Genomic DNA, 27,402 nt, shown 5'->3' on the forward strand with positions numbered 1-27,402 from the left:
CACTCCGGACCAAATCAGACCGGAGCGATATGCAGCCGTATATGCGGCCGCTAGAGGCGGGATCAACGCGAGACTGGTGGCGCATTGAAGCGCTGCCACAGCACAAATGTAAACACAATCCACATCAGCCTTTTATAGGGATTTTGCGTCACACATTCTTCTATATTACAGATAGTAGTATAGGGTATTATTTGTACCTGGTGAGAGCATCTTGTTGCGCTGCTGCTCCTGCTGTTGTTTGGCTTTCTCCTCGTACCTGCACGCACGCACGCACGCACACGCACGCACACAGAATGTACAGAGTGAATAAACGACTGCGACGACAACAGCAACACGATGGAGAGGTCGAAAGCATAAAACATGTTTATTGTTTATGAGAAAATGCCAAATTATGACATAATTAATTACAGCTTTCTTTCCACATTATTACTGGAATATCCAGCATTTAAAATGATCTCCTGCCGCCCTCCCCCAACCTCCCCCTCCCCGCCCTCTAACCCCCCCCCCCCCCCCCCTCCCCCCCCGCCTGACCTGTCGGGTGAACTGGTGTGTGTGTGTGTGTGTTCGTGTGTGCGTGTATGTGCATGAGTGCAACGCCACTTAACAGCATGCGCTGAGAGCTAGGAAGCCAAATATTTGGCGCATCTTATTTCACGTTTTAAAGACACATGCAGGGCCGTGTGTGTGTGTGTGTGTGTGTGTGTGGATTCCCAACAGATGTGTTCTTTCCATACGCTCCCTCCATACCTTATATAAGCCCCCTGATGAGTGAGTTCTGCTGCTGCTGATACAACATTTTCCACCCTTAATAACCCATTTCGGGCGGAAAACCCCCTTTTTGGTGTTTTAAAGCATTCCGTTCTACTTTAGCTATTGAAAAATGCAGATCTGCCCCGCTACGAGCTTGTAGATCTGCTATTTTTTGAAAAATCGTGAAAATTGTGGCGCAAATCTTTGAATATATATATTCTTTTAGAGGGAACGTTTTTTACTCAAATCGTTGCTTCTGGGGGGCGTCCCTGGAACAACATATTTTCAGATGGGGGTCGGTTGCCAATTACAGATAATTCTGGGGATCCTTGAATATTGAGCACCACTGATTAGACATAGAAACATATTATTTCAGAAAACGGTCATGATTTAGAAGACATTTTTTTAATTTCGTTGTAAGGTCTAAATGGGTTAAATTACTTTAAATTGGTACGGCAGCAATCTAAGATAATTAGCTTGAAGCGTTTCAGTGTACGTATATGACCGTATTCCATGATGAAGCTAATTAAGATAATTGGGTTTGTGTGTTTTGAGTGTAACGACCGCATACCATATTTTAAAGATACGATTCTCTGACCAAAGCCCCAAAGCCCAACACTCCAAATCTCGGCCACTCGCGCTCACTCGCACCCGGTCACTTTTGATCCATTTGACCTTCTAAAATAATCATCCCTGATGTCATCACCAGTGTATGCCCATATATGACCGTGCCCCCCTTTTGTGCACCATATATGGAGGCGAGTGATGCCATGGTTTAATGATCTGGTGCCACCCACATACAGTTGGAGGCCATCGATATTGTCCTTTTCTTTTTGCTGAGGTTTGCGTGATCTGCGCAAAAGGACAGTTAACCCATTTTGGGCGGGAACCCCTTTTGGTGTTTTAAACATTGTTATAATTTAGCTATTGAAAAATAGCAGATCTACAAGCTCATAGCGCGCCACCGAGTGGCGCGCTACGAGCTTGTAAGTCTGCTATTTTTTAAAAATCGTGAAAATATTTATTTCAGAAAACTGGAGGATTTAGAAGGATTTTTTAAAATTTTGAGGTCAGGCCTAAATGGGTCAAATGATAAGGGACAATATCGGTGGCACCCAACTGTATATAACAAATATGGGTAAATTCACTTTCCACAGCACTGCCACTCAGGTGTGGAATGCCCCACCCCCTTCCCTCAAAACCAACAAATCACTGGCTTCCTTTAACCCATTTTGACCTGAGATCAGATTAAAAAAATGTCTTCTACATCCTGACAGTTTTCTGAAAAAGCTATGTTTTCTATGTCAGTCGTCCTTCGATTTTTCAAAAATAGCAGACCTACAAGCTCGTAGCGCGCCACTCGTTGGCGCGCAATGAGCTTGTAGATCTGATATTTTTCAATAGCTAAAGCATAACATAATGCTAACACCAAAAGCGGTTCCCGCCCAAAAATGGGTTAAAACCGGTCTGAAAAATCACCTATCAATGTCAGCGGGTCAACCTCCCTAATACCCCCCTCCGAGTGATTTAGTTGTATTTTGATTTATTTTGTACTTACACCTGTAAATAGTTATCATGTTTTTGAGGTATCTCCATTACTGTCATCATCGTGTTGTGAATGAATGCATGGGACCCGAATGGAAGGTCTTTTTTCGGTGCTATCCCTTTGGATCAATGTGCTTTGACTGTATCATGTACTGTTTTGCATTTGTTATTGTCTAATAAAATAATCAATCAATCAATCAATGGCGACACATTGAGGTTAGACAACTGCACTCCATATATGGCCGTATAGCTGCATTGGGAACTCCTTATATGGTCATGCATCGCGGCGACATAAGCGTGACATCAGAGGTCCGTCCCGCTGGCCAGCCCTGTTGTCGGCAGTATTTGCCCATATATGGGGATGCCAGTATATGGGCATATCAGGTGGATCAGAGGTTCTGGACAGATTTTTGCATAATGTAATCCTACATTATATTAAGATTAATTGGCTCATAATGGTGGGAAAGAAAGAACCATACACAAACCCTCCATATGCCTGATGGAGGGGAAAGGACCTGGTCGGAATAACGTGTTCCTTCCACACACTATACGTCCGGCCAGGGAAACTCCCCCCCCAAGATGAAAAGAAGCAGCTTGGACTCCTCATGCATAGAAGGAAGCATGAGGCCAGTCCGCTGCCCCCCCCCCAGGTTGGCAGTTGAAGTGTCAGTCCGCTATCCCCCCCCCCCCCCCCAGCATGAGGCCAGTCCGCTGCCCCCCCCCCAGGTTGGCAGAGGAAGTGTAGCGCCCAGGATTACGTTAGATAATTGACACTGGGTGAAAATATGGGTTGCAAAAATCGTGGGGATAAAGATTTAATACTTTTTTATGAAAAAAATAACTATCAGAGTACTTTCATCATACAGTAATCATACAGTACTGTGCGTCATGTGCACGACGCACACAAAACATTAACTCCATATATAGGCATAAAGACACCTCACGCATTTCAACCAACCAATCAGGTCAGGTCATCATAATGACACAGTAACAGAATGTGGACCATATATAATAAAACATTGCACGTTTGAGCTCAAACTGATCCTTTCCCCCCCCCCCCCGTCATCGCTGCCTATCGTCAGAATAGCTCGGCAGAACAGAAAGAGCAACAGAAGACCAGCACTAACTAACTTCCAACTGATAATTCCATCATCTCCAGAACCAGTACTACCTTCCAATTGTTCATTTCGTCACTGCCATCGTCAGAATAACGCAGCTGCAGCAGAGAGAGAGCAACAGAAGACCCAGCAGCACTAACTACCTTCCAACTGATCATTCCGTCGTCGTCGCCAACGTCACGACAACTTGGCAGCAAGGGAAGAGCTGTCACAGACGAACGAACGAACGAACGGCCGAGCGCTGACGTATAGTAAACAACATGGCGGAGGCTGCTGCGTCGGGCTGGTGCGAGAGCCTCCTCCTCGGCTGCCTCCTCCTCGGCTGCCTCCTCCTCGGCTACGTCCTCCTCCGCATGCTGCGCCGCAACGTAGGCTTACGCATACGCATCCGAGGGGTGGAGGTGGTGAGGTGGGGGGAGTTGGACTTGGATGCTCCATATGAGGCAGATTGTATTCACTTCCGTTTCCCCCCCCAAAGAAACCGGGAGGTATAATCTTCCGTTACGACCTCGCGCTGTCACATCTGATGTCTCTTTAGAAGTGTTTATATTCCAAACGAGATGCTTGGTTAAGTCAGAAATGAGAACAGAACATTGCCGTTTTGATCAAAACCACGGAGAGCGCCGTAGATTTAGAGTAAAAAGACAGTGTAGTCCGGCCGTAAACAAAAACGTGAACGGCAGTGCGCAGCATGCGCGAAACATGTCTAGGATCGCTGAAGAAGGCATGGCAAAAAAGATTTTAGAGATCCTGTTTATTTATATATATTATATATATATATATATATATATATATGTTTTATCCTACAATTTTGTAACCCATTTTTTCACCCAGCGCTACCGACTGTGCCCGTTTATTTATATCATTAAAAAAAGACCCTAAGACGTCCCCAGGCTCCCTACGGGGGTCATTCTAAAGACGATTTCTGACCACATTCTTCAATGTGGTCAGTCCTGTTCTAGATGGACAGTATATTCAATGTGGTCAGTCCTGTTCTAGATGGACAGTATATTCAATGTGGTCAGTCCTGTTAAAATGGACAGTATATTCAATGTGGTCAGTCCTGTTAAAATGGACAGTATATTCAATGTGGTCAGTCCTGTTAAAATGGACAGTATATTCAATGTGGTCAGTCCTGTTAAAATGCACAGTATATTCAATGTGGTCAGTCCTGTTAAAATGCACAGTATATTCAATGTGGTCAGTCCTGTTAAATGGACAGTATCTTCAATGTGGTAAGTCTTGTTAAAATGGACAGTATATTCAATGTGGTCAGTCCTGTTAAAATGCACAGTATATTCAATGTGGTCAGTCCTGTTAAATGGACAGTATATTCAATGTGGTCAGTCCTGTTAAAAAGGACAGTATATTCAATGTGGTCAGTCCTGTTAAAATGGACAGTATATTCAATGTGGTCAGTCCTGTTAAAATGGACAGTATATTCAATGTGGTCAGTCCTGTTAGGACGGAGAGTATCTTCGCTGGCCAGCGGACGGACCTCTGATGTCACGCTTATGTCACCACAATGCATAACCATATAAGGAGTTCCCAATGCAGCTATACGGCCAGTCTTCAGAGTGCCGCAGACTGTGGAATCTGATAAAACACCCGTTTCAGGAAGGCTTTTTCGCGTTGAACTGTTGTAGTTTTTGCGCTTGATTTATTTGATAACCCTTTAACCCATTATTATTATTATTATTATTATGTAGCCAGCCCTGTTCTGTTCTAGGATGGACAAGTAAAGTAAAAGTACCTAAAAGGACAGTACTTACGTAAAACGTACTTAGTTACTTTCCACCACTGACACTTTGGAAACATGGGAGATATTTCACTGAGCTTCATGAGGAGCTGATGTTATTTATTTATTTTAATGGTGGAAAAATTATTGACTACCTTCGTCTCATATTTAGGAGTCAGTCGTCTGTGGAAAATAGCAAGCATAGCTCACATCAACTACATTACCAGGCTGTGTTTTACACATGCAAATGACAGCCCCCCCTCTCGTCCCCACGTCCTCTCAATCTCTCTACCATGTGAATAACACAAAGTGGAAACATTAATGTTCGGCAGTCGATGGTCTGGAAACACACTTACGCCATCGGTTCTCAATTATTTTGTGTGTGTGTGTGTGTGCGTGTGTGTGTGCACACCACAAAATGATTGAGCACGCAATGTGATGTATGAAGATAAGAGCATCTCTCACTTGATTTTAGTGTGATTTAAAAAAAATATATAATAATAAAATAACCGATTTTTGACATCCGTGAATCGATTAATAATCGGGAATAATTAATCGCAGAATCAATTTTATTTTCTACCCCTAGTGCTCAGGCTCCTCTGAGGCCCCTATGGGTGCATATAGGGCTCTACTCAGGGCCATAGCCGTGAAGTGGTTAATGTATGTTACCTAAATTAACTAGTAACTAAAGTTTTTAAATAATTGCGGTGGAGTAAAAGTACAATATTTGGATACGAGATATAGTGAAGTATTGGAAATTGGAAATGCTCAAGTAAAGAGTACAAATACCTCAAAATTGGACTTAACTCTTTCTCTTCTAGGTAGGTACATTCTCGTACTTTCCCTCTACACCCGTTGTCTGCTAAGTACGGGATATCTCGTACATAAAGCTTTGCACCAAAACCAAATATGACTGGGCAACGCCTTCGTCACCCCCAGCAGCATGATATGTCCGCACGCACCCCATAGGGTCACATTAAAAAGTAGGATCTTCTTTGGCTATTATCTCTGAAAAACGTGGCGCTGTCCGCGGTGATCATCGTTCATCCGAGGTTCGGATGTGATTCGTGATTTTGTATCGCATCGCACCCGACATGTCAACGTTTCTGGCGAAAGGTAAACATTGTGAGCTACTGCTAACATTAGCTGCTCCTTACAATGGTGGTCTCCAAGCCGGGGAAACAGGAAATGAAAGTACCCAAATATGGGGAAGTGGCCCTGGTCAGGCTTACCTACCCTCTGCTGCCACCTAGTGGCAGAGAAAGTTACGTAAAATACTTAGCTACTTTCCACCAGCGTTACTCACTTGTGGCGCTCGGCGTCGCCGAGGCTCTCCCACCGGCGGCCGACCTCGGCGGCGACCTCGTGCGGGCTGGCGGAGGGCGTGTCGGCGAGGACGCGCGCCCGCGCCTCCCTGTCGAACAGCCCCTGTGGGGACAGTGCCACCCTGGTGGCGCGCTGGCTGATCAGGTGGTATGCCGTCAGGGAGCCCCGCTTCTCCGTCACCATGTTGGGGGTCTTTCTGTCGGGGGCGACCTCCGGCCCCCGACCTCCGACCTCCGCTGAGAGAGAGAGAGAACAAATCAAATCAATAGAAACTGAAATGAAAATGCCTTTTTTTGCCTTTTTAGGCTTTGTGAAAACCAGAGTTGTTTTCGACTAATACTAAAAATGTTCGTCGACCACCTTTTTTCACTGAGGAAAACTAAATGGAAACTACATGAAAACTAATCTATGATGACTAAAACTAAGACTAAATGTATTGACAATTTCGTCAACAAATATAAACTAGACTAAAATGAAAGAAGGGACTAGTGGACAAGAGATCCAGTATAAAGTCCTTTTTCACTTGGTTGCATTCTGAAAAAAGCAGATCTACAAGCTCACAACGCGTCGCGCTGCACCACGTTGTGAACTTGTAGATCAGCTATTTGCAGCAAGTGTAAAATCAGCCATTACGACGGCATTGAGCCCTGCCAAAATACATTTTAGTGGACTAAATCAACTGTAGATTTAGTCGACTAAAAAAATTTAACAGATCCGTCTTGATCACACAGATATTGCGTACCGAACTGCTTTGAGTGATGTTCGGAACGAAATCTGTAGGATGAATAAGAACATGATGATTGAATGAATGCGACAGCGGGCCAATCGGAACAGGTTGGGGCCAGAGGATCTGCCATCAGGAGGTTTCTGCCCAACAGCAACGATATACAGATGAACTATTATGCAACGATAATAAGGGCCTTTCTCGGCCCCACCTCTCTCCCATTGTTTATATTGTGTTTTAGTTTCCAAGATGGCCGCAGCACCAGGAGGGGGGTGGCCTTACTTGGCTGCGTTCACACATTCAAGACACCTGTCTCGTGTCTGTCTTGTGTCTGTGTATAATGGCCGCTCCAATGCATTTCCAATGGAAGCCCATATGGGGGGAGGGGGGCAGAACACATCCATCAAAGCTGTGTTCAGACACAAGGCAAGTGTCTTGAATGCAGCCCAGTAAGGGCATATGTCAACCCCGCCCGCTCACCTCCGCCCCAACCCCATCCTGGTGCTCCGGCCATCTTGGATTCTAAACACAATATATGTGACCAAATTTAACCAAGGGACTGCCATTGGATTTTTGGAATATGAAAGCAGGGAATCATAGCTTCAAATTGACATATTGGTTGTTCAGTTTGACCCTCCAGTTTTGGAGATATGGCTTATAGAGTAATGTCTTGCAGAGAAACAGCGAGTTGAGAAAACAGGCTTGAAAGGTTCACTTCTGTGGTGTGGACTCTAACATCACACCTAGCTACATGTTTAAGCATTTATTTCATATTTACATGTCGATTTCAGCTCTGACACTTATTTCAGACATGCTCTAGTATGTGAAGAGTCTGCCTGTGCTATTAACTCATTTTGGGAGGAAAAAAAAATGTTTTTCTCCTCTGGTGAAAAGCTGGAATTTGCGTGATGGCAGGCTCTCAGTCAAATCTGGTCACATAAACAATCATCTCAATGAATTAGCCCTTCGCTAAAACCCACCGCAAAAGCGATTGTCCAATGCCAGTTCAATATAGTTTAGCAACCGTTGCCATGCTGGGCAAGCTTTCGTCACCTCATAGCTGTCCGTGTTATTTTGCATGGCTGTGTTGTTGAACGCATACACAGCTTAACGTCGGGAAAGTTACACGACTGAGCCACCCAGGTGATGGCAATAATACTAATCACTGTAGTCTTACCACGCATTACATGAAAACTCTGGTCGGACGGTCGTTGAAGTTGATTGAGTTTGATACTGTTTCTCTAACATTTCCTCGTATTTCTAGTTTATTGAAAAAATCTAGAAGACATTTTGAAGCTCTTGCTACTGAAATGATCGATTATTTATATGGAGAAATCCCTGTCATTTAAGGGATAGGCGTCATAAGGCGTCATGTGGCATGGAGTGAGTTAACACGCATCTCAACAGGTGAGAAGGAAAAGCTTGTAAATGTCTACTCTCTTAGTAACCGTTGCTAACAAGCTTATTGGACAAGGACGGGTTGGGGAGGGACTTAGTAACCGTTGCTAACAAGCCAATTGGACAAGGACGGGTTGGGGAGGGACTTAGTAACCGTTGCTAACGAGCCAATTGGACAAGGACGGGTTGGGACTTGACGGAGGACGCTATTTTTGAATTGGAATCCTGAAAAGTAACATTTGTATTCAATTTCAAATGCATTTAGTTATAGTTATGTTAACTTTACGAACTAAATACAAATACATTGGAAAAAGTCTAACAATAATATACCAATGTTCAGATATTAACCTGAGGGCCACATTAAGTGATGGTGGGGGCCGCATGTGGCCCGTGGGCCGCCAGTTGCCCATGTATGCCTTACATGATGTGAGCTCCGTTGTGGTAACAGTCGTGTCGTGGTGGTTCGCCGAGACGGGTCGGTGGACTCTGACGGGTTGGAGGGGCTTCCCAGACGCGGGGTCCGACAGCGCTGTGCCCGCGCTCCACGTCTCGGCAGAGGGCGGCTGACGCTCTCCGGACGCTTCTTCTGGGCCCTGGTGGTTCTGTACCCACTCGTCGGGGTCGTCGTCTGCCAGTCTGTTCGCCGCCCAACTGCATTCTGGGTGGTCGGCGGCCGTGGTGTCGGCGTCGTTCGAGCAGGGCTGTCGTCACGGTTACAATTTACAGCGCAGGCGTTTATGCATAATGGGCTCTATTTTCGTCCATGCTAAAACCCCTTATCCCTAAACCAGTGGTTCCCAAAGTGGGGTCCGGGGACCCCCAGGGGTCCTTGAGGGAGTTCCAGGGAGTCCCCAGCTAAATGATAGTTTGTAACCATATGGACCCTTATGGGTCAGTAACTCTGAGAGTGTACAAATGGAACCATTTGTACACTCTCAGAGTTAAATTAACATTGATTTTACAATATAAATTGGGAGTCCTAGAGATAGAAATGTCATTAAATGGGGGTCCATAGCCTATATAATGCATGTCAAACTGGGGGTCCTTGAAATTGAATAGGTTGAGAATCACTGTGAAAGCCATAAAAATCCTCTCTTACAGGGGTCCATGGCATATCATTTTCAAATGGGGGTCCGCGGGCTAATTAGTATCAATTTGGGGGTCCTTGATATGATTTTTTTTTACTATTTTGAAAAACATTTTTGAATAGTTAAAATAGCCGATCTACATTGACTAGGGCATTAAGCAACTAGTCGACTAGTTTACTAGTCGACTAGTAAATCTAGTCTAGTACCTTGTTGGTACTAGTTGACTATAGTTGATAAGAAAAAAAGTTATTTTTTTAAATGTATTTTTTTCCCGATTTTGTAGGCCTCAAGATCAGGTAGATTATAGTTATATTCACCAATGTACACAGTTTTTAAATGCAGAAATATTTATTTTGTATACATTTTTTAGTAAACTAGGCAACTAGTCAACTAGTAAAAATGACTAGTGAATGACTAAGTGAATGCCCTAACATTGACACGTTGTGAGTTTGTAGATTGGCTATTTGAACTATTCAAAAATGTTTTTCAAAATTGTAAAAAAAGAAATAAAAAAAGGCAAAGTATAGTTTAGGGATAAGGCGTTTAGCATGGACGAAATTAGAGCCCCTAGCGTCCCAACCCAGAGCCACATACAGTAAATTAGAGCCCCTAGTGTCTCAACCCAGAGCCACATACAGTAAATTAGAGCCCCTAGTGTCTCAACCCAGAGCCACATACAGTAAATTAGAGCCCCTAGCGTCTCAACCCAGAGCCACATACAGTAAATTAGAGCCCCTAGTGTCTCAACCCAGAGCCACATACAGTAAATTAGAGCCCCTAGCGTCTCAACCCAGAGCCACATACAGTAAATTAGAGCCCCTAGCGTCTCAACCCAGAGCCACATACAGTAAATTAGAGCCCCTAGCGTCTCAACCCAGAGCCACATACAGTAAATTAGAGCCCCTAGTGTCTCAACCCAGAGCCACATACAGTAAATTAGAGCCCCTAGCGTCTCAACCCAGAGCCACATACAGTAAATTAGAGCCCCTAGCGTCTCAACCCAGAGCCACATACAGTAAATTAGAGCCCCTATAGCGTCTCAACCCAGAGCCACATACAGTAAATTAGAGCCCCTAGTGTCTCAACCCAGAGCCACATACAGTGAATTAGAGCCCCTAGCGTCTCAACCCAGAGCCACATACAGTAAGCAACCACAACACACGGTAATACATCCAACATAGGGGTGTAATCCATTTTAATTTCAAGAATCAAAGTATATCGAAATGTAAACGGCAACATTGACCCTTGTATCGTATCGTTTTGCAATGGAAAAAAATCGATGTGTATCAATACTATACTCTTCCATTCAATATCGCTACACTTGAACATAAGTGTGACGTGAATGACGGCCTTATACTTACGTTCAGGAGGGAAGCGTCGAACGCGTTGACGACCCAGTCCTCCGACACGGACGAGGAGGAGCTGCTGTTAGCAGAGGCATGTGGCGCCGCAGACGGGACGCCGTCCCTCTGTCCACTCCGTGGCCCCACAGACTCCGGGACGCTGTCCGAGCGAGGGGACGGGACGCTGTCCTCCCCAAACGGGACGCTGTCCCTCTGTCCACTCCGTGGCCCCCCAGACTCCGGGACGCTGTCCGAGCGACGGGACGGGACGCTGTCTTCCCCAAACGGGACGCTGTCCCTCTGTCCACTCTGTGGCCCCCCAGACTCCGGGACGCTGTCCGAGCGAGGGGACGGGACGCTGTCCTCCCCAAACGGGACGCTGTCCCTCTGTCCACTCTGTGGCCCCCCAGACTCCGGGACGCTGTCCGAGCGAGGGGACGGGACGCTGTCCTCCCCAAACGGGACGCTGTCCCTCTGTCCACTCCGTGGCCCCCCAGACTCCGGGACGCTGTCCCTCTGTGGCCCGCCGCGCGGGACGCTGTTGTCTGTGGACAGGGGCAGGTGGCGGGGGGCGTCATGGCTGAAAGGCTCTCCGTCCTTGTCGGGAGGTTCGGCTTCGGTTTCAGGAGATCTGTTGTGGTCTGCGGAGGAGGCGGCGCCGGGGGGTTCGGCTTCGGCAGATCGGTAGCCGTACAGAGAAACCAGCATGGCCTCCACTGCTGTCAGCACGGCTTCCTGAAGAGGACACACACGCGCGCAGTTGTTGAAGTGAAGCTCCGTTAACTCATAGACCGCTAGATCAGGGTTCTCAACCCGTGGGTCGCGACCCCTTGGGGGGGTCGCCAAATTATTTTGGGAGGTCCTCAAATTATTTTCCAAAAAAAAAAAACGTTTTGCAACTGAATGGCTGGTGTATTGTCTCTATTATTAAGGTTATTGTAGCAGTCCATTTATATTGGGGGTCGGGAGGGGGCGGGGGTCCCGAGACATTGCCGTCTCCCAAAAAAAGTAATGGCGGAGGTGCTCGCACGGTCCGGACTAATAACTACCTAAGAGTCTTTAGATGCATTACTATTTTAGACGCACGGTCACCGGGAGTTGCTATTGAGCCACTAAACACGGTTGCTTTGTTCATCCACCGCGATCTGAGCTGGAATACTCATAAAAGGACTAGAAATGCTCCAGCCACCACCTTTCTGTTTATCCATGCATTGAGGCTGAAGGGAAGGCCAGTCGAACACGGAGCTGCCGAACGCTACATAACACGTTAAAATGGTTCAACTAAGAGATAAGAGAACAGCTCTGTGTTCTGGTCATTGCTATAGACCAGTGCTACTCAACTTAGAATGGAAAACATTACCAAAGTCCAAGGGCGTCAAGCTAAAAATGTCAGTATTATTTTGAAATGTTTACAATTTTTTTTTGTAACAGAGACTACACGACTAGTCTAAAAATCAAAGAAACACACAGTAAAAAGCCACATTTCCATCTATAAGGAAGGATCTATCAATTTATCTATCAATGAACAAAAACATTGTGATTAATAATGAAGTTACAAAACGAGTCTTCATTCAGATCAGGCCATAATATCACTTTCTCTTGGGACAAACAATACTATACCTACAATCTTGTTCAAAACAATGAAAATATTTTTTTTTTGCTGGGGAATTCTTCAAAATAATGGCACTAGAGTGCCTGCAGATGAGGCAGTATTGTTGTGCAGGAGGACCTGGGTCTTGTCGGGGGTCAGATTGACCTCCAGGGTCAGAGGTTAAAGTTTAAAGGTCAGTACCTTGTTGTGCAGGAGGACCTGGGTCTTGTCGGGGGTCAGATTGACCTCCAGGGTCAGAGGTTAAAGTTTAAAGGTCAGTACCTTGTTGTGCAGAAGGACCTGGGGCTTTAAGCAACTAGTCGACTATTCAACTAGTCGACTAGTAAATCCACTAGTCGACCTTGTTGGTACTAGTTGACTAGTTGATAAGAAAAAAAAAGGGGGTTTTTTCCCCGATTTTGTAGGCCTCAAGATCAGGTAGATTATAGTTATAGTCACCAATGTACACCGTTTTTAAATGTACACATATGAATTTCCAAAATAAACATTACATAATAGTCAAACAACAGTCGACAGTTTACTAGTCGACTAGTAAACTACCGGTAGGCAACTAGTCAACTAGTAAAAATGACTAGAAGTGAATGCCCTAGAAGGACCTGGGTCTTGTCGGGGGTCAGGTTGACCTCCAGGGTCAAAAGGTCAGTACCTTGTTGTGTAGAAGGACCTGGGTCTTGTCGGGGGTCAGATTGACGTCCAGGGAGCAGGGCGGGACGGTCACCATCAGCACCAGGGGGGCGGGGTAACGGCCGGACGACGACGACGTCGCCCCCTGCTGGGCGTACTGGGCCAGGTAGCGCTGGCGCACGAGCTGATGGACGCAGCGTCCACCAGGTGGCAGTGCGGTGCGTTCACCACATGAGGAGGAAACAAAACAAACACCCGAAAAACAAGTGTCCCATTTAGACCTGAGAACACACTCCACAAAATGTCTTCCCCAAATCATGACGTTTTTTTTTCTTCTGAAAAATGATGTTTCTGTGTCAGTGGTTCTCAAACTATTTCATGTGAAGGACCCCAAAAATGATATGTATTTGGCCGCCGACCCCACCTGAAAATATGTTGTTGTTGCCCCCCCCCCCCCCCCCCCCCCCAGAAGCAAATATATGAGTTAAAATGTTCGCTGTGAAATAATATAGATTTGCACCACATTTTCACGATTTTTCAAAAATAGCGGATGTACAAGCTCGTAGCGCGGCACTCGATGCCCCTCAAAAAGTATGTTGTATTTAATGTTCTGATTGCGACCAAAGGACTATGAAATCCTGCAAATCTCCATATATGGTTGCGTCCAACCGTCACATCTCCATATATGGTTGCGTCCAACCGCCACATCTCCATATATGGTTGCGTCCAACCGCCACATCTCCACATATGGTTGCGTCCAACCGCCAAACCTCCATATATGGTTGTGTCCAACCGCCACACCTCCATATATGGTTGTGTCCAACCGCCACACCTCCATATATGGTTGCGTCCAACCGCCACACCTCCATATATGGTTGTGTCCAACCGCCATACCTCCATATATGGTTGTGTCCAACCGCCACACCTCCATATATGGTTGTGTCCAACCGCAACACCTCCATATATGGTTGCGTCCAACCGCCACATCTCCATATATGGTTGCGTCCAACCGCCACACCTCCATATATGGTTGCCAATCCATCATGCCTTGTGACATCTCGTGACATCATGGAGACCCTTAGATCTCCATATATGGATCTGACCTCGTGACATCATGGAGACCCTTAACGCCTCCATATATGGGCCATATATGAAGATCACGACACTGACCTCATCTAACCCTGGATGACCATACATGGAGAAGTCTGGATTATCACCCAGATCTGCATATATGGAGTTGGCCAGCAACTCTTGTTGATCTGACCTCATCAAACCCTGTACACTCAAGACACGCTCCATATATGGCCAGTACAGAATTAATTCCATATGTTGATCTGACCCCCCCATGTCAAAGTGCCAGTGCTCGCCCAGCAGTCTGCCGTCACCCAGGCGGATGTGTGCACACGACCTCACCCGACTGATCTGTGTACCTTCATGATATCGTTGAGTAGATGGTCTTCGTAAATGTTTTATTGTATACTATTTAAATAGTCTTGAGAAAAATGTGACTGCAAAATAAATGCTGCTATTTGTAACCTGAAAAAACCTGTAAACATGTATATAATGTGACATAGGTCCGTTTACAAACTGCTGTAGCCTCTCCAACTGTATATACCTTCCCCATTTCCAACTGTTTTTATTATATTTTGACACTGACACACCGACATGTAAACGTATGTTCTCATGTCTCCTTTGAAATTAATTCGAAAATTTGATATCTTTGCTGTCGACTGATCTTTGTAGCTTCATGATATCTTTGCTGTGGACTGATCTCTGCAACTTCATGATATCTTTGAGTGGATGATCTCTGTACCTTCATGGTATCTTTGAGTGGATGATCTCTGTACCTTCATGATATCTTTGAGTGGATGATCTCTGTACCTTCATGATATATTTGAGTGGATGATCTCTGTACCTTCATGGTATCTTTGAGTGGATGATCTCTGTACCTTCATGATATCTTTGAGTGGATGATCTCTGTACATTCATATCTTTGAGTGGATGATCTCTGTACCTTCATGATATATTTGAGTGGATGATCTCTGTACCTTCATGGTATCTTTGAGTGGATGATCTCTGTACCTTCATGATATCTTTGAGTGGATGATCTCTGTACATTCATATCTTTGAGTGGATGATCTCTGTAACTTCATGATATCTTTGAGTGGATGATCTCTGTACCCTCATGATATCTTTGAGTGGATGATCTCTGTACCTTCATGATATATTTGAGTGGATGATCTCTGTACCCTCATAATGGTAAATGGTGCATTTATATAGCGCCTTTATCCAAGGCACTTTACAGAGATTGTGCATTACATTCACACACACATACATACACCGATGGCAGCGGAAACCATGCAAGGCACCAACTAGCACATCGGGAGCAATTAGGGGTTCAGTGTCTTGCTCAAGGACACTTCGACAGTAACTCTGCGGGAGCCCGGGTTCGAACTGGCAACCTTACGGTTACCATCCAGGCACTCTACCCCTGAGCCACCGCCGCCCCTGTTATGTCATGATATCTTTGCTGTGGACTGATCTCTGTACCTTCATGATATCTTTGAGTGGATAATCTCTGTACCCTCATGATATCTTTGCTGTGGACTGATCTCTGTACCTTCATGATATCTTTGAGTGGATGATCTCTGTACCTTCATGATATCTTTGTTGTGCACCGGTCTGGTGTTGATGAACAGGAAGGTTCTGTCGGGGCTGGTGGAGCTGCTAGAGATGTAGTCAGCCCCGGGCTTGGGGAAGAACCCCTCCAATGAGATCTAGAAGGACGGCAAATAATACATACACATAAAAAAGTGAAATTCTTGGCCGATATACCAATGTTTAACCCATTTTGGACTGAGGTCGATTAAAAAAAAAGGCTTCTAAATCCTAATATTCTTCTGAAAAACATCCGTTTCTATGTCAGTGGTGCTCAACCTTTTTCATGTCAAGAACCCCCAGAATTATCGCTATTGGGCCACGGACCCCCATCTCATAATATGTGGTTCCAGGGACCCCCCGGAAGCCAATATTTTAGTAAAAAATGTCACAACTTTTCAAAAATAGCAGACCTACAAGCTTGTAGATCTGCTATTTTTCAATAGTTAAAGTAGAACAGAATGCTTAAAACACCAAAAGGGGTTAAAATAGCAATTTAGCCGATACTGATACCGATATTAGTTTAGTTTTGGTGTTATTTCCCTCTTTTGTGCCAGCCACATGTGATGTGAAAGACTTTTACATTTCATTTTATTCCTCAAAACAAAGATGACAGGCTTACAAAACATAGTCTCGGCCCTTCGGGACAAAAACCATGACCATCTGAGCAGCCATCATCTGGTTGAAGCTGACCCCCCAATGGGTTCTAGCTTTATGTCCTGCGTTCATGTCTGCGAGGTCACTGAAACACACACTTGGCTTCTCGTGCGCACCGCGGAGCAATAAAGTGTGTAATCTTTATGGACCTTTTGAGAAGGCACGCTGATTTCCACACGGTGACATTTAGCACACGAGGAGGACTCCCGCTGCCCCGCACGTACGCAGCGCGATGGGGCAAAAAGCCACCGCTGTCATTGCATTTGCCTCGTCTCGGCATGGCTTGCCTCGGGGCTCGAGAAGCAAAGGGCTCGGGAAGAGAGAGAGAGAGAGAGAGAGAGAGAGAGAGAGAGAGAAAGAGAGAGACTTGACTCCCGGGCCAGTAACAAGATGACGGAGAGAGAGAGAGAGAGAGAGAGAGAGAGAGAGAGAGAGAGAGAGAGAGAGAGAGAGAGAGAGAGAGAGAGTTGACTCCCAGGCCAGTAACAAGATGACTCGACAGAAAATTAAACCGTTAAACTGTTATGATGTCAACGACTTGTTAAAAATAAAAAATAAAACAGCCGACGAACGACGGACGGCTATAGTCTGAAATTATGGAAAACTATCATTTTCTTCAGACTCCAGGTCCCCCCAACCCCCCCACCCTAAAGAGACCCCCCCCCCCCTCCCTTGCGGGCCTCGTTATTAACAGCGAGACGCAAGCCAATGAAGTTAATAGAAGCGTTGCCGTTTTGAGGTTCGGGAGCAACATGTGCATTTAAAGCTCATTAGGGTCAATTTTACGAGAGGCACACGGCACACAGAGGGGCACCTTTGGCCCCCCTACAGGGCAAGGGTGGGCCACTTTAATGGTGGAGAGGGCCACTATATTGACACACTCACTCCAGAGGGCCCAAAACCACTTATCTCCGTATTTTAACTTTTGTTTTTGAGTGGTGCAAACCACTCCAACAACTGGCTTTGTACCCGTGTACCCGTGTTTGTTCGTACCAAAAAAACGAGCATGGTTGCTATGGTTAGCAACCAAAAAAACGATATAACAATAAATGTGTAGTTGCACCACTCAGTTCACACGGGTGTGATTTTTCTTCTAATGCCCTACTTCTATTCTAGCAAAAACATCTACAAGCTCTACAATCTACAAGCTCAAAACGCGTCACAGTGCGACACGTTATTGACTATTTTTGCTATTATTTTAAATTGCAATCTTGAATTGCAATCTTGAATTATTTTTTTCAGGATTTTATTGGAATCCTGAAAAGTAACATTTGTACTGGCGGGCCGCCAGTTGCCCATGTATGCCCCTAGAGGCCAAGGGATAGATGTGCGTCTGTGGTCTCGTTGCAAAAAAAAAAGAAAAAAGAAAGAAACCGAGTGTCAGATTCTTCCCTTTGGTGCTGGTTTCGTTGACTAAAACTATGACCTTTTTTCACTGAGGACTACTAAATATAAATTGACGAGTCCTTTATAAGTTTAGTTATTTTTCAATTTTTTGTACCTTATTTGTTTGTGTAAACACTGTATTAGTTATTATTGGTCGTTGTTGTCTCTGTCAAATGCAGAGCGACTTCACTGTTTTAGCTGATAACTAGATTTTGTCCGTTTTAAATTTCAATTATCTGTTTTTTTATTGTATACATTTTTGTGTGGACCCCAGGAAGACTAGCGACCACTTTGTGGAAGCTAATGGGGATCCGGATAAAGAATAAAAAACTAAAATAAAAACTAGACTACCTGTGGGTGTTGGTTCAATAAAATATTTCCTCCTTTTGACATCAAGTGTGCCCGGATCTCCTCTTTTCTCTATATCGTGTTGTTATCCCGATTGATCCCAGGAGCACCTTTTTACCATTTTTATACATTTTTTATACCTACACACCTCCTGAGCACCTGGTTGCCTCCTTGCCTCTACCTGTGGGTGTAGTTGGTGATTTTTGGCAGCAATTTTTTATTTTAGTTTTAGTCATGGTCTCTTGAATAGTTTTCATTTAGTTTTCTTTTATCACATTTTAGTGACCTGGAGTATCGTAGTGCTATTCTAGTTTTAGTCAACTAAATAGCATAAGATTTGTCGGTTAAATCTACATTTGATCTAGTCGACTAAATTGTATTTTGGCGGGCCTTGATGCCGTCGTAATGACTGATTTTACACTAGCTGGAAATACGTGCGGCGGCACTGCGACGCGTTGTGAGCTTGTAGTACTTATACTGGATCTCTTGTCCACTAGTCCCTTCCTAACATTTTAGTCTAGTTTTTTATTTGTTGACAAAATTGTCAATATTATTTAGTCTTAGTCATCGTAGCTTAGTTTCCATTTAGCTTCAGTCAGTGAAAAAAGGTAGTCGACGAACATTTTTCGTCATAGTGTTAGTCGACAAAATCCACACTGGTGTTACGTACCTGTGGGTGTAGTTCCTGATGGTGTTAACTACCTGTGGGTGTTAGTTCCTGATGGTGTTACGTACATGTGGGTGTAGTTCCTGATGGTGTTACCTACCTGTGGGTGTAAAGGTGGTTGCACACCGGCCGCGTTTTTCGGAAAACCGATGGAGAAACGCCGCTAAAAATCCGAATTCGCGCCCGGTGTGTGGACACCTTTAGTCCCTGATGGCGTTACCTACCTGTGGGTGTAGTTGCTGGTGGTGACAGGGCACGAGGTTGGCCACGGCGCCGGAACCCAGCGTGACCAGGAGGGCACTTCTGTGATCGGGCACTCTGGCTTTCTGCCAAGCCACCACCTGGAAGGTAAGTATGTAAGACAAGGTAAGTATGTAAGACAAGGTAAGTATGCAAGACAAGGTAAGTATGCAAGACAAGGTAAGTATGTAAGACAAGGTAAGTATGCAAGACAAGGTAAGTATGCAAGACAAGGTAAGTATGCAAGACAAGGTTAAGTATGCAAGACAAGGTAAGTATGTAAGACAAGGTAAGTATGTAAGACAAGGTAAGTATGCAAGACAAGGTAAGTATGCAAGACAAGGTTAAGTATGCAAGACAAGGTTAAGTATGCAAGACAAGGTTAAGTATGCAAGACAAGGTTAAGTATGCAAGACAAGGCAAGTATGCAAGACAAGGTTAAGTATGCAAGACAAGGTTAAGTATGCAAGACAAGGTAAGTATGTAAGACAAGGTAAGTATGCAAGACAAGGTAAGTATGCAAGACAAGGTTAAGTATGCAAGACAAGGTAAGTATGTAAGACAAGGTAAGTATGCAAGACAAGGTAAGTATGCAAGACAAGGTAAGTATGTAAGACAAGGTAAGTATGCAAGACAAGGTAAGTATGCAAGACAAGGTAAGTATGCAAGACAAGGTTAAGTATGCAAGACAAGGTAAGTATGTAAGACAAGGTAAGTATGTAAGACAAGGTAAGTATGCAAGACAAGGTTAAGTATGCAAGACAAGGTAAGTATGTAAGACAAGGTAAGTATGCAAGAAAAGGTTAAGTATGCAAGACAAGGTTAAGTATGCAAGACAAGGTAAGTATGTAAGACAAGGTTAAGTATGCAAGACAAGGTTAAGTATGCAAGACAAGGTAAGTATGTAAGACAAGGTTAAGTATGCAAGACAAGGTTAAGTATGCAAGACAAGGTTAAGTATGCAAGACAAGGTAAGTATGCAAGACAAGGTTAAGTATGCAAGACAAGGTTAAGTATGCAAGACAAGGTAAGTATGTAAGACAAGGTAAGTATGCAAGACAAGGTAAGTATGCAAGACAAGGTTAAGTATGCAAGACAAGGTAAGTATGTAAGACAAGGTAAGTATGCAAGACAAGGTTAAGTATGCAAGACAAGGTTAAGTATGCAAGACAAGGTTAAGTATGCAAGACAAGGTTAAGTATGCAAGACAAGGTTAAGTATGCAAGACAAGGTAAGTATGCAAGACAAGGTAAGTATGTAAGACAAGGTAAGTATGTAAGACAAGGTAAGTATGCAAGACAAGGTAAGTATGCAAGACAAGGTTAAGTATGCAAGACAAGGTTAAGTATGCAAGACAAGGTAAGTATGCAAGACAAGGTAAGTATGCAAGACAAGGTAAGTATGTAAGACAAGGTAAGTATGCAAGACAAGGTAAGTATGTAAGACAAGGTAAGTGTGCAAGACAACAGAGCCAGTTCAACAAACATGACAGCATCGCTACCGGGGCCGGGAGGTCGGTGCTGCACATTAGGCTAATTCTAGTCTCACGTCAATCTCTGAATGTTATATAGTCTGGGACTACACCTCCCGAAAAATGTATTTCCATTTCCATCTAAGCCATATACTGTACGTTTACACTGCGCAAAAAGCATGGAATACGGATGTGTATATTACAGGAAACTCCCGTTAAACTTTCCAACAACTTCCGGTAAACTCCCGAATTGTACCATCACACCTGTATATTACCGTATATTAACTGTATATGCCCGCTAAACTTGAGGTTTACGGGCAAAATACAGTGCCCATAATTGCCCGTTAACCCCTCTTTTCACACAGTGTTAGATTTCTATTCATATTGGGATTAATGTGCGCGACTGTAAAGACAAGCTTCCGTTGCTCCAGACTGTATGACGGAAGCGTTTGCGAGAGGACAGTCTGAACCAGTCTGGCAACGCCTGACTATGTGAATATAAAATTATGTACTGTAGCAGAGACAGCGTCTAAGGCAGTGTTTCCAAAACACTGGGTCGGGACCCATTTGTGGATCACGGACCAAATTCTATGGGTCACGACTAGACCAAAAACAATCAGACCCATCTGAAATGAGTGGTGCTGTTGGGGTGTCGGAATATTGGCTGTCGGACTATTGGTTGTCAGACTATTGGTTGTCGAACTATTGGTTGTCGAACTATTGGTTGTCAGACAATTGGTTGTCAGACAATTGGTTGTCAGACTATTGGTTGTCAGACTATTGGTTGTCAGACTATTGGTTGTCGAACTATTGGTTGTCGGAGTATTGGTTGTCGGTCTATTGGTTGTCGGACTATTGGTTGTCAGACTATTGGTTGTCGTACTATTGGTTGTCAGACTATTGGTTGTCGTACTATTGGTTGTCGTACTATTGGTTGTTGGACTATTGGTTGTCGGACTATTGGTTGTCAGACTATTGGTTGTCGTACTATTAGTTGTCGTACTATTGGTTGTTGGACTGGTTGTCAAACTATTGGTTGACAGACTATTGGTTGTCAGACTATTGGTTGTCGTACTATTGGTTGTCAGACTATTGGTTGTCGTACTATTGGTTGTCAGACTATTGGTTGTCGTACTATTGGTTGTCGTACTATTGGTTGTCGTACTATTGGTTGTTGGACTGGTTGTCAAACTATTGGTTGACAGACTATTGGTTGTCAGACTATTGGTTGTCGTACTATTGGTTGTCAGACTATTGGTTGTTGGACTGGTTGTCAAACTATTGGTTGACAGACTATTGGTTGTCAGACTATTGGTTGTCAGACTATTGGTTGTCGGACTATTGGTTGTCGGACTATTGGTTGTCAAACTATTGGTTGTCAGACTATTGGTTGTCGGACTATTGGTTGTCAGACTATTGGTTGTTAGACTATTGGTTGTCAGACTATTGGTTGTCAGACTATTGGTTGTCGAACTATTGGTTGTCGAACTATTGGTTGTCAGACTATTGGTTGTTGGACTGGTTGTCAAACTATTGGTTGTTGGACTGGTTGTCAAACTATTGGTTGTCGAACTATTGGTTGTCAGACTATTGGTTGTCGGACTATTGGTTGTCAAACTATTGGTTGTCAGACTATTGGTTGTCAGACTATTGGTTTTGTCGAACTATTGGTTGTCGAACTATTGGTTGTCAGACTATTGGTTGTCGAACTATTGGTTGTCGAACTATTGGTTGTCAGACTATTGGTTGTCGGACTATTGGTTGTCAAACTATTGGTTGTCAGACTATTGGTTGTCAAACTATTGGTTGTCAGACTATTGGTTGTCGGACTATTGGTTGTCAAACTATTGGTTGTCAGACTATTGGTTGTCAGACTATTGGTTTTGTCGAACTATTGGTTGTCGAACTATTGGTTGTCAGACTATTGGTTGTCGAACTATTGGTTGTTGGACTGGTTGTCAAACTATTGGTTGACAGACTATTGGTTGTCAGACTATTGGTTGTCGTACTATTGGTTGTCAGACTATTGGTTGTTGGACTGGTTGTCAAACTATTGGTTGACAGACTATTGGTTGTCAGACTATTGGTTGTCAGACTATTGGTTGTCGGACTATTGGTTGTCGGACTATTGGTTGTCAAACTATTGGTTGTCAGACTATTGGTTGTCGGACTATTGGTTGTCAGACTATTGGTTGTTAGACTATTGGTTGTCAGACTATTGGTTGTCAGACTATTGGTTGTCGAACTATTGGTTGTCGAACTATTGGTTGTCAGACTATTGGTTGTTGGACTGGTTGTCAAACTATTGGTTGTTGGACTGGTTGTCAAACTATTGGTTGTCGAACTATTGGTTGTCAGACTATTGGTTGTCGGACTATTGGTTGTCAAACTATTGGTTGTCAGACTATTGGTTGTCAGACTATTGGTTTTGTCGAACTATTGGTTGTCGAACTATTGGTTGTCAGACTATTGGTTGTCGAACTATTGGTTGTCGAACTATTGGTTGTCAGACTATTGGTTGTCGGACTATTGGTTGTCAAACTATTGGTTGTCAGACTATTGGTTGTCAAACTATTGGTTGTCAGACTATTGGTTGTCGGACTATTGGTTGTCAAACTATTGGTTGTCAGACTATTGGTTGTCAGACTATTGGTTTTGTCGAACTATTGGTTGTCGAACTATTGGTTGTCAGACTATTGGTTGTCGAACTATTGGTTGTTGGACTGGTTGTCGAACTATTGGTTGTTGGACTGGTTGTCGAACTATTGGTTGTCAGACTATTGGTTGTCAGACTATTGGTTGTCAGACTATTGGTTGTCAGACTATTGGTTGTCGAACTATTGGTTGTCAGACTATTGGTTGTTGGACTGGTTGTCGAACTATTGGTTGTCAGACTATTGGTTGTCGAACTATTGGTTGTCGGACTATTGGTTGTCGGACTATTGGTTGTCGAACTATTGGTTGTCGAACTATTGGTTGTTGGACTATTGGTTGTCAAACTATTGGTTGTCAGACTATTGGTTGTCGAACTATTGGTTGTCAGACTATTGGTTGTCAGTATTGGTTGTCAGACTATTGGTTGTCAAACTATTGGTTGAACTATTGGTTGTCAGACTATTGGTTGTCGAACTATTGGTTGTCAGACTATTGGTTGTCAAACTATTGGTTGAACTATTGGTTGTCAGACTATTGGTTGTCAAACTATTGGTTGTCAGACTATTGGTTGTCGGACTATTGGTTGTCAAACTATTGGTTGTCGAACTATTGGTTGTCGCACTATTGGTTGTTGGACTATTGGTTGTCAAACTATTGGTTGTCAGACTATTGGTTGTCGAACTATTGGTTGTCAGACTATTGGTTGTCAGACTATTGGTTGTCGGACTATTGGTTGTCGAAGTATTGGTTGTCGAACTATTGGTTGTCAGACTATTGGTTGTCGGACTAATGGTTTTGTTGAACTATTGGTTGTCGAACTATTGGTTGTCAGACTATTGGTTGTCGAACTATTGGTTGTCAGACTATTGGTTGTCGAACTATTGGTTGTTGGACTATTGGTTGTTGGACTATTGGTTGTCAAACTATTGGTTGTCGAACTATTGGTTGTCAGACTATTGGTTGTCGGACTAATGGTTGTTGAACTATTGGTTGTCGAACTATTGGTTGTCAGACTATTGGTTGTCGAACTATTGGTTGTCAGACTATTAGTTGTCAGACTATTGGTTGTCGAACTATTGGTTGTTGGACTGGTTGTCGAACTATTGGTTGTCAGACTATTGGTTGTCGAACTATTGGTTGTCAGACTATTGGTTGTCGGACTATTGGTTGTCGAACTATTGGTTGTCGAACTATTGGTTGTTGGACTATTGGTTGTCAAACTATTGGTTGTCAGACTATTGGTTGTCGAACTATTGGTTGTCAGACTATAGGTTGTCAGACTATTGGTTGTCAGACTATTGGTTGTCAAACTATTGGTTGTTGAACTATTGGTTGTCAGACTATTGGTTGTCGAACTATTGGTTGTCAGACTATTGGTTGTCAGACTATTGGTTGTCAGACTATTAATTGTCGGACTATTGGTTGTCAAACTATTGGTTGTCGAACTATTGGTTGTCGGACTATTGGTTGTTGGACTATTGGTTGTCAAACTATTGGTTGTCAGACTATTGGTTGTCGAACTATTGGTTGTCAGACTATTGGTTGTCAGACTATTGGTTGTCGGACTATTGGTTGTCGAACTATTGGTTGTCGAACTATTGGTTGTCAGACTATTGGTTGTCAGACTATTGGTTGTCAAACTATTGGTTGTCAGACTATTGGTTGTTGGACTGGTTGTCAAACTATTGGTTGTCGAACTATTGGTTGTCAGACTATTGGTTGTTGGACTGGTTGTCAAACTATTGGTTGTCGAACTATTGGTTGTCAGACTATTGGTTGTTGGACTGGTTGTCAGACTATTGGTTGTCGAACTATTGGTTGTCAGACTATTGGTTGTCGGACTATTGGTTGTCGGACTATTGGTTGTCGAACTATTGGTTGTCGAACTATTGGTTGTCAGACTATTGGTTGTTGGACTGGTTGTCGAACTATTGGTTGTCGAACTATTGGTTGTCGAACTATTGGTTGTCGAACTAATGGTTGTCAGACTATTGGTTGTCGGACTAATGGTTTTGTTGAACTATTGGTTGTCGAACTATTGGTTGTCAGACTATTGGTTGTCGAACTATTGGTTGTCAGACTATTGGTTGTCAGACTATTGGTTGTCGAACTATTGGTTGTCGAACTATTGGTTGTCGAACTATTGGTTGTCAGACTATTGGTTGTCGGACTATTGGTTGTCAAACTATTGGTTGTCAGACTATTGGTTGTCAAACTATTGGTTGTCAGACTATTGGTTGTCGGACTATTGGTTGTCAAACTATTGGTTGTCAGACTATTGGTTGTCAGACTATTGGTTTTGTCGAACTATTGGTTGTCGAACTATTGGTTGTCAGACTATTGGTTGTCGGACTATTGGTTGTCAGACTATTGGTTGTCGGACTATTGGTTGTTGGACTGGTTGTCGAACTATTGGTTGTCGGACTATTGGTTGTCGGACTATTGGTTGTCAGACTATTGGTTGTCGGACTATTGCACCTGTGTACAGTGTGAAGCTCAACAGCGCCACTTTGTCACCTGTTGGTACTCTAGACAGACAGACAGACAGATAACAGATTTTAATAACATTTACATTTAAATCTGATCTCTTGCTGGTGGCTGATCACACATATCAGACAAACGTCGGCAGCTGCGCGTGAACATGGCAGAAGAGAGTAAGACATCTAACCTGACATAAAAACGATACCAAACTAGGAAAAGTGCCCCTCGGGGCACAGGTCTCCACCAGGCCAGGTCAGGTTGTGGCCTCCTGGTGGCGCTATAATAGGACAGGTCTCCACCAGGCCAGGTCAGGTTGTGGCCTCCTGGTGGCGCTATAATAGGACAGGTCTCCACCAGGCCAGGTCAGGTTGTGGCCTCCTGGTGTCGCTATAATAGGACAGGTCTCCACCAGGCCAGGTCAGGTTGTGGCCTTCTGGTGGCGCTATAATAGGACAGGTCTCCACCAGGCCAGGTCAGGTTGTGGCCTCCTGGTGGCGCTATAATAGGCCAACGTGAAAAGGATGCCATCTGTTCTTACACCTTGGATGGCAATTGGATGATCTGAGGGAATTTTGTACCAAAAATGTGTTTTGCAAAAAATCCACCTGTTGGTGGCGCTATAACAGGCCAATGTGAAAAGGGTGGGATATATTCCTTCAGCCTAGTAGGAAAGTGCGTGACTATAGAGATACTGTGTAACGATTTGCTGGACAAAATCTGGAGTAGTAACAAAAACAAAAAAGTTTTACAAAAGTTGTCCTCCTGGTGGCGCTATAACAGCCCGTTCTGGAAAATGTGGGGAAAGGGTTCATCGTTGGCATCCAGGGAGTGTGTGTGCAAAGTTTGCCATCGACTGGGTGAACGGTGCCGGAGATTAGCTGTACACAGACGGACGGACGGACACACGGATGGAGTGCAAAACATACTCTCCCCTGGATGCCTTCGGCTGGTGGAGACAACACAACCGGGACGCATTATTTTCAGAGCCAGGAGTGTGTCCTTTCTGCTGAGTGTCACCCAGCATGTCACCCTGAACTCTAGGCCTGCCGATTGGTGATCTATCACCTAGTGGGGAGTCTGGGGAGCCCCCCAGCCCCGGGGATCAGCCAACGCAGGGAAGCTGGAAGAACATTCACTAAAAAAAACGCTGGGGCAACGCTCCACACGTCCCCAAACTTCTTCTCCCTTCTGGCTCCAAAACTATGGAATGCACTTCCCGTTGAAATCAGAACTGCAAATTCACTCCCAATCTCCTGCCGTAGTCTGAAAACCCACCTCTTCAGACTCCATTTTAGCCCGTAGTATTTGCCCTAGCCTTGATGACCTTATGGCGTTATTGGCATATATATATATATGCAAAGGCTGGACTTATCTAACTTAAGATAGCATTTTATGTAGACATAGCGCTCTTTAGCGTATACGCATAGTTTCATTATATAGATATTCCACTGTTACGCTATTAGCTTACGTATGAGTCTTCATGACTATTTCTATGTATTTGATTTGTATTACCATGGGTTGTTCTGTACAGTAAATCGCTCTGGATTAAGAGCGTCTGCTAAATGACTACATT

At 44.0% G+C, this 27,402-nt stretch overlaps 1 protein-coding gene across 3 annotated transcripts in view; it reads right to left on the minus strand.

Annotated features, from left to right (window-relative positions):
• Positions 1-27,402, minus strand: part of pms1 (PMS1 homolog 1, mismatch repair system component) — a 54,232-nt gene that overhangs the window by 12,461 nt on the left and 14,369 nt on the right. For all 3 annotated transcript variants that reach the window (XM_079517894.1, XM_079517892.1, XM_079517893.1), the window contains exons 8-14: positions 19,207-19,323; positions 15,921-16,043; positions 13,289-13,450; positions 11,049-11,765; positions 9,021-9,300; positions 6,458-6,713; positions 198-256 (exon numbers count right to left, since the gene is read on the minus strand). In XM_079517894.1, coding sequence (XP_079374020.1) covers positions 198-256; positions 6,458-6,713; positions 9,021-9,300; positions 11,049-11,765; positions 13,289-13,450; positions 15,921-16,043; positions 19,207-19,323 — 1,714 coding nt within the window. The remainder of the gene's footprint in view (positions 1-197; positions 257-6,457; positions 6,714-9,020; positions 9,301-11,048; positions 11,766-13,288; positions 13,451-15,920; positions 16,044-19,206; positions 19,324-27,402) is intronic.

The sequence above is a fragment of the Electrona antarctica genome (genome assembly GCF_951216825.1).
Source record: "Electrona antarctica genome assembly, chromosome: 13".
Classification (NCBI taxonomy): domain Eukaryota; kingdom Metazoa; phylum Chordata; class Actinopteri; order Myctophiformes; family Myctophidae; genus Electrona; species Electrona antarctica.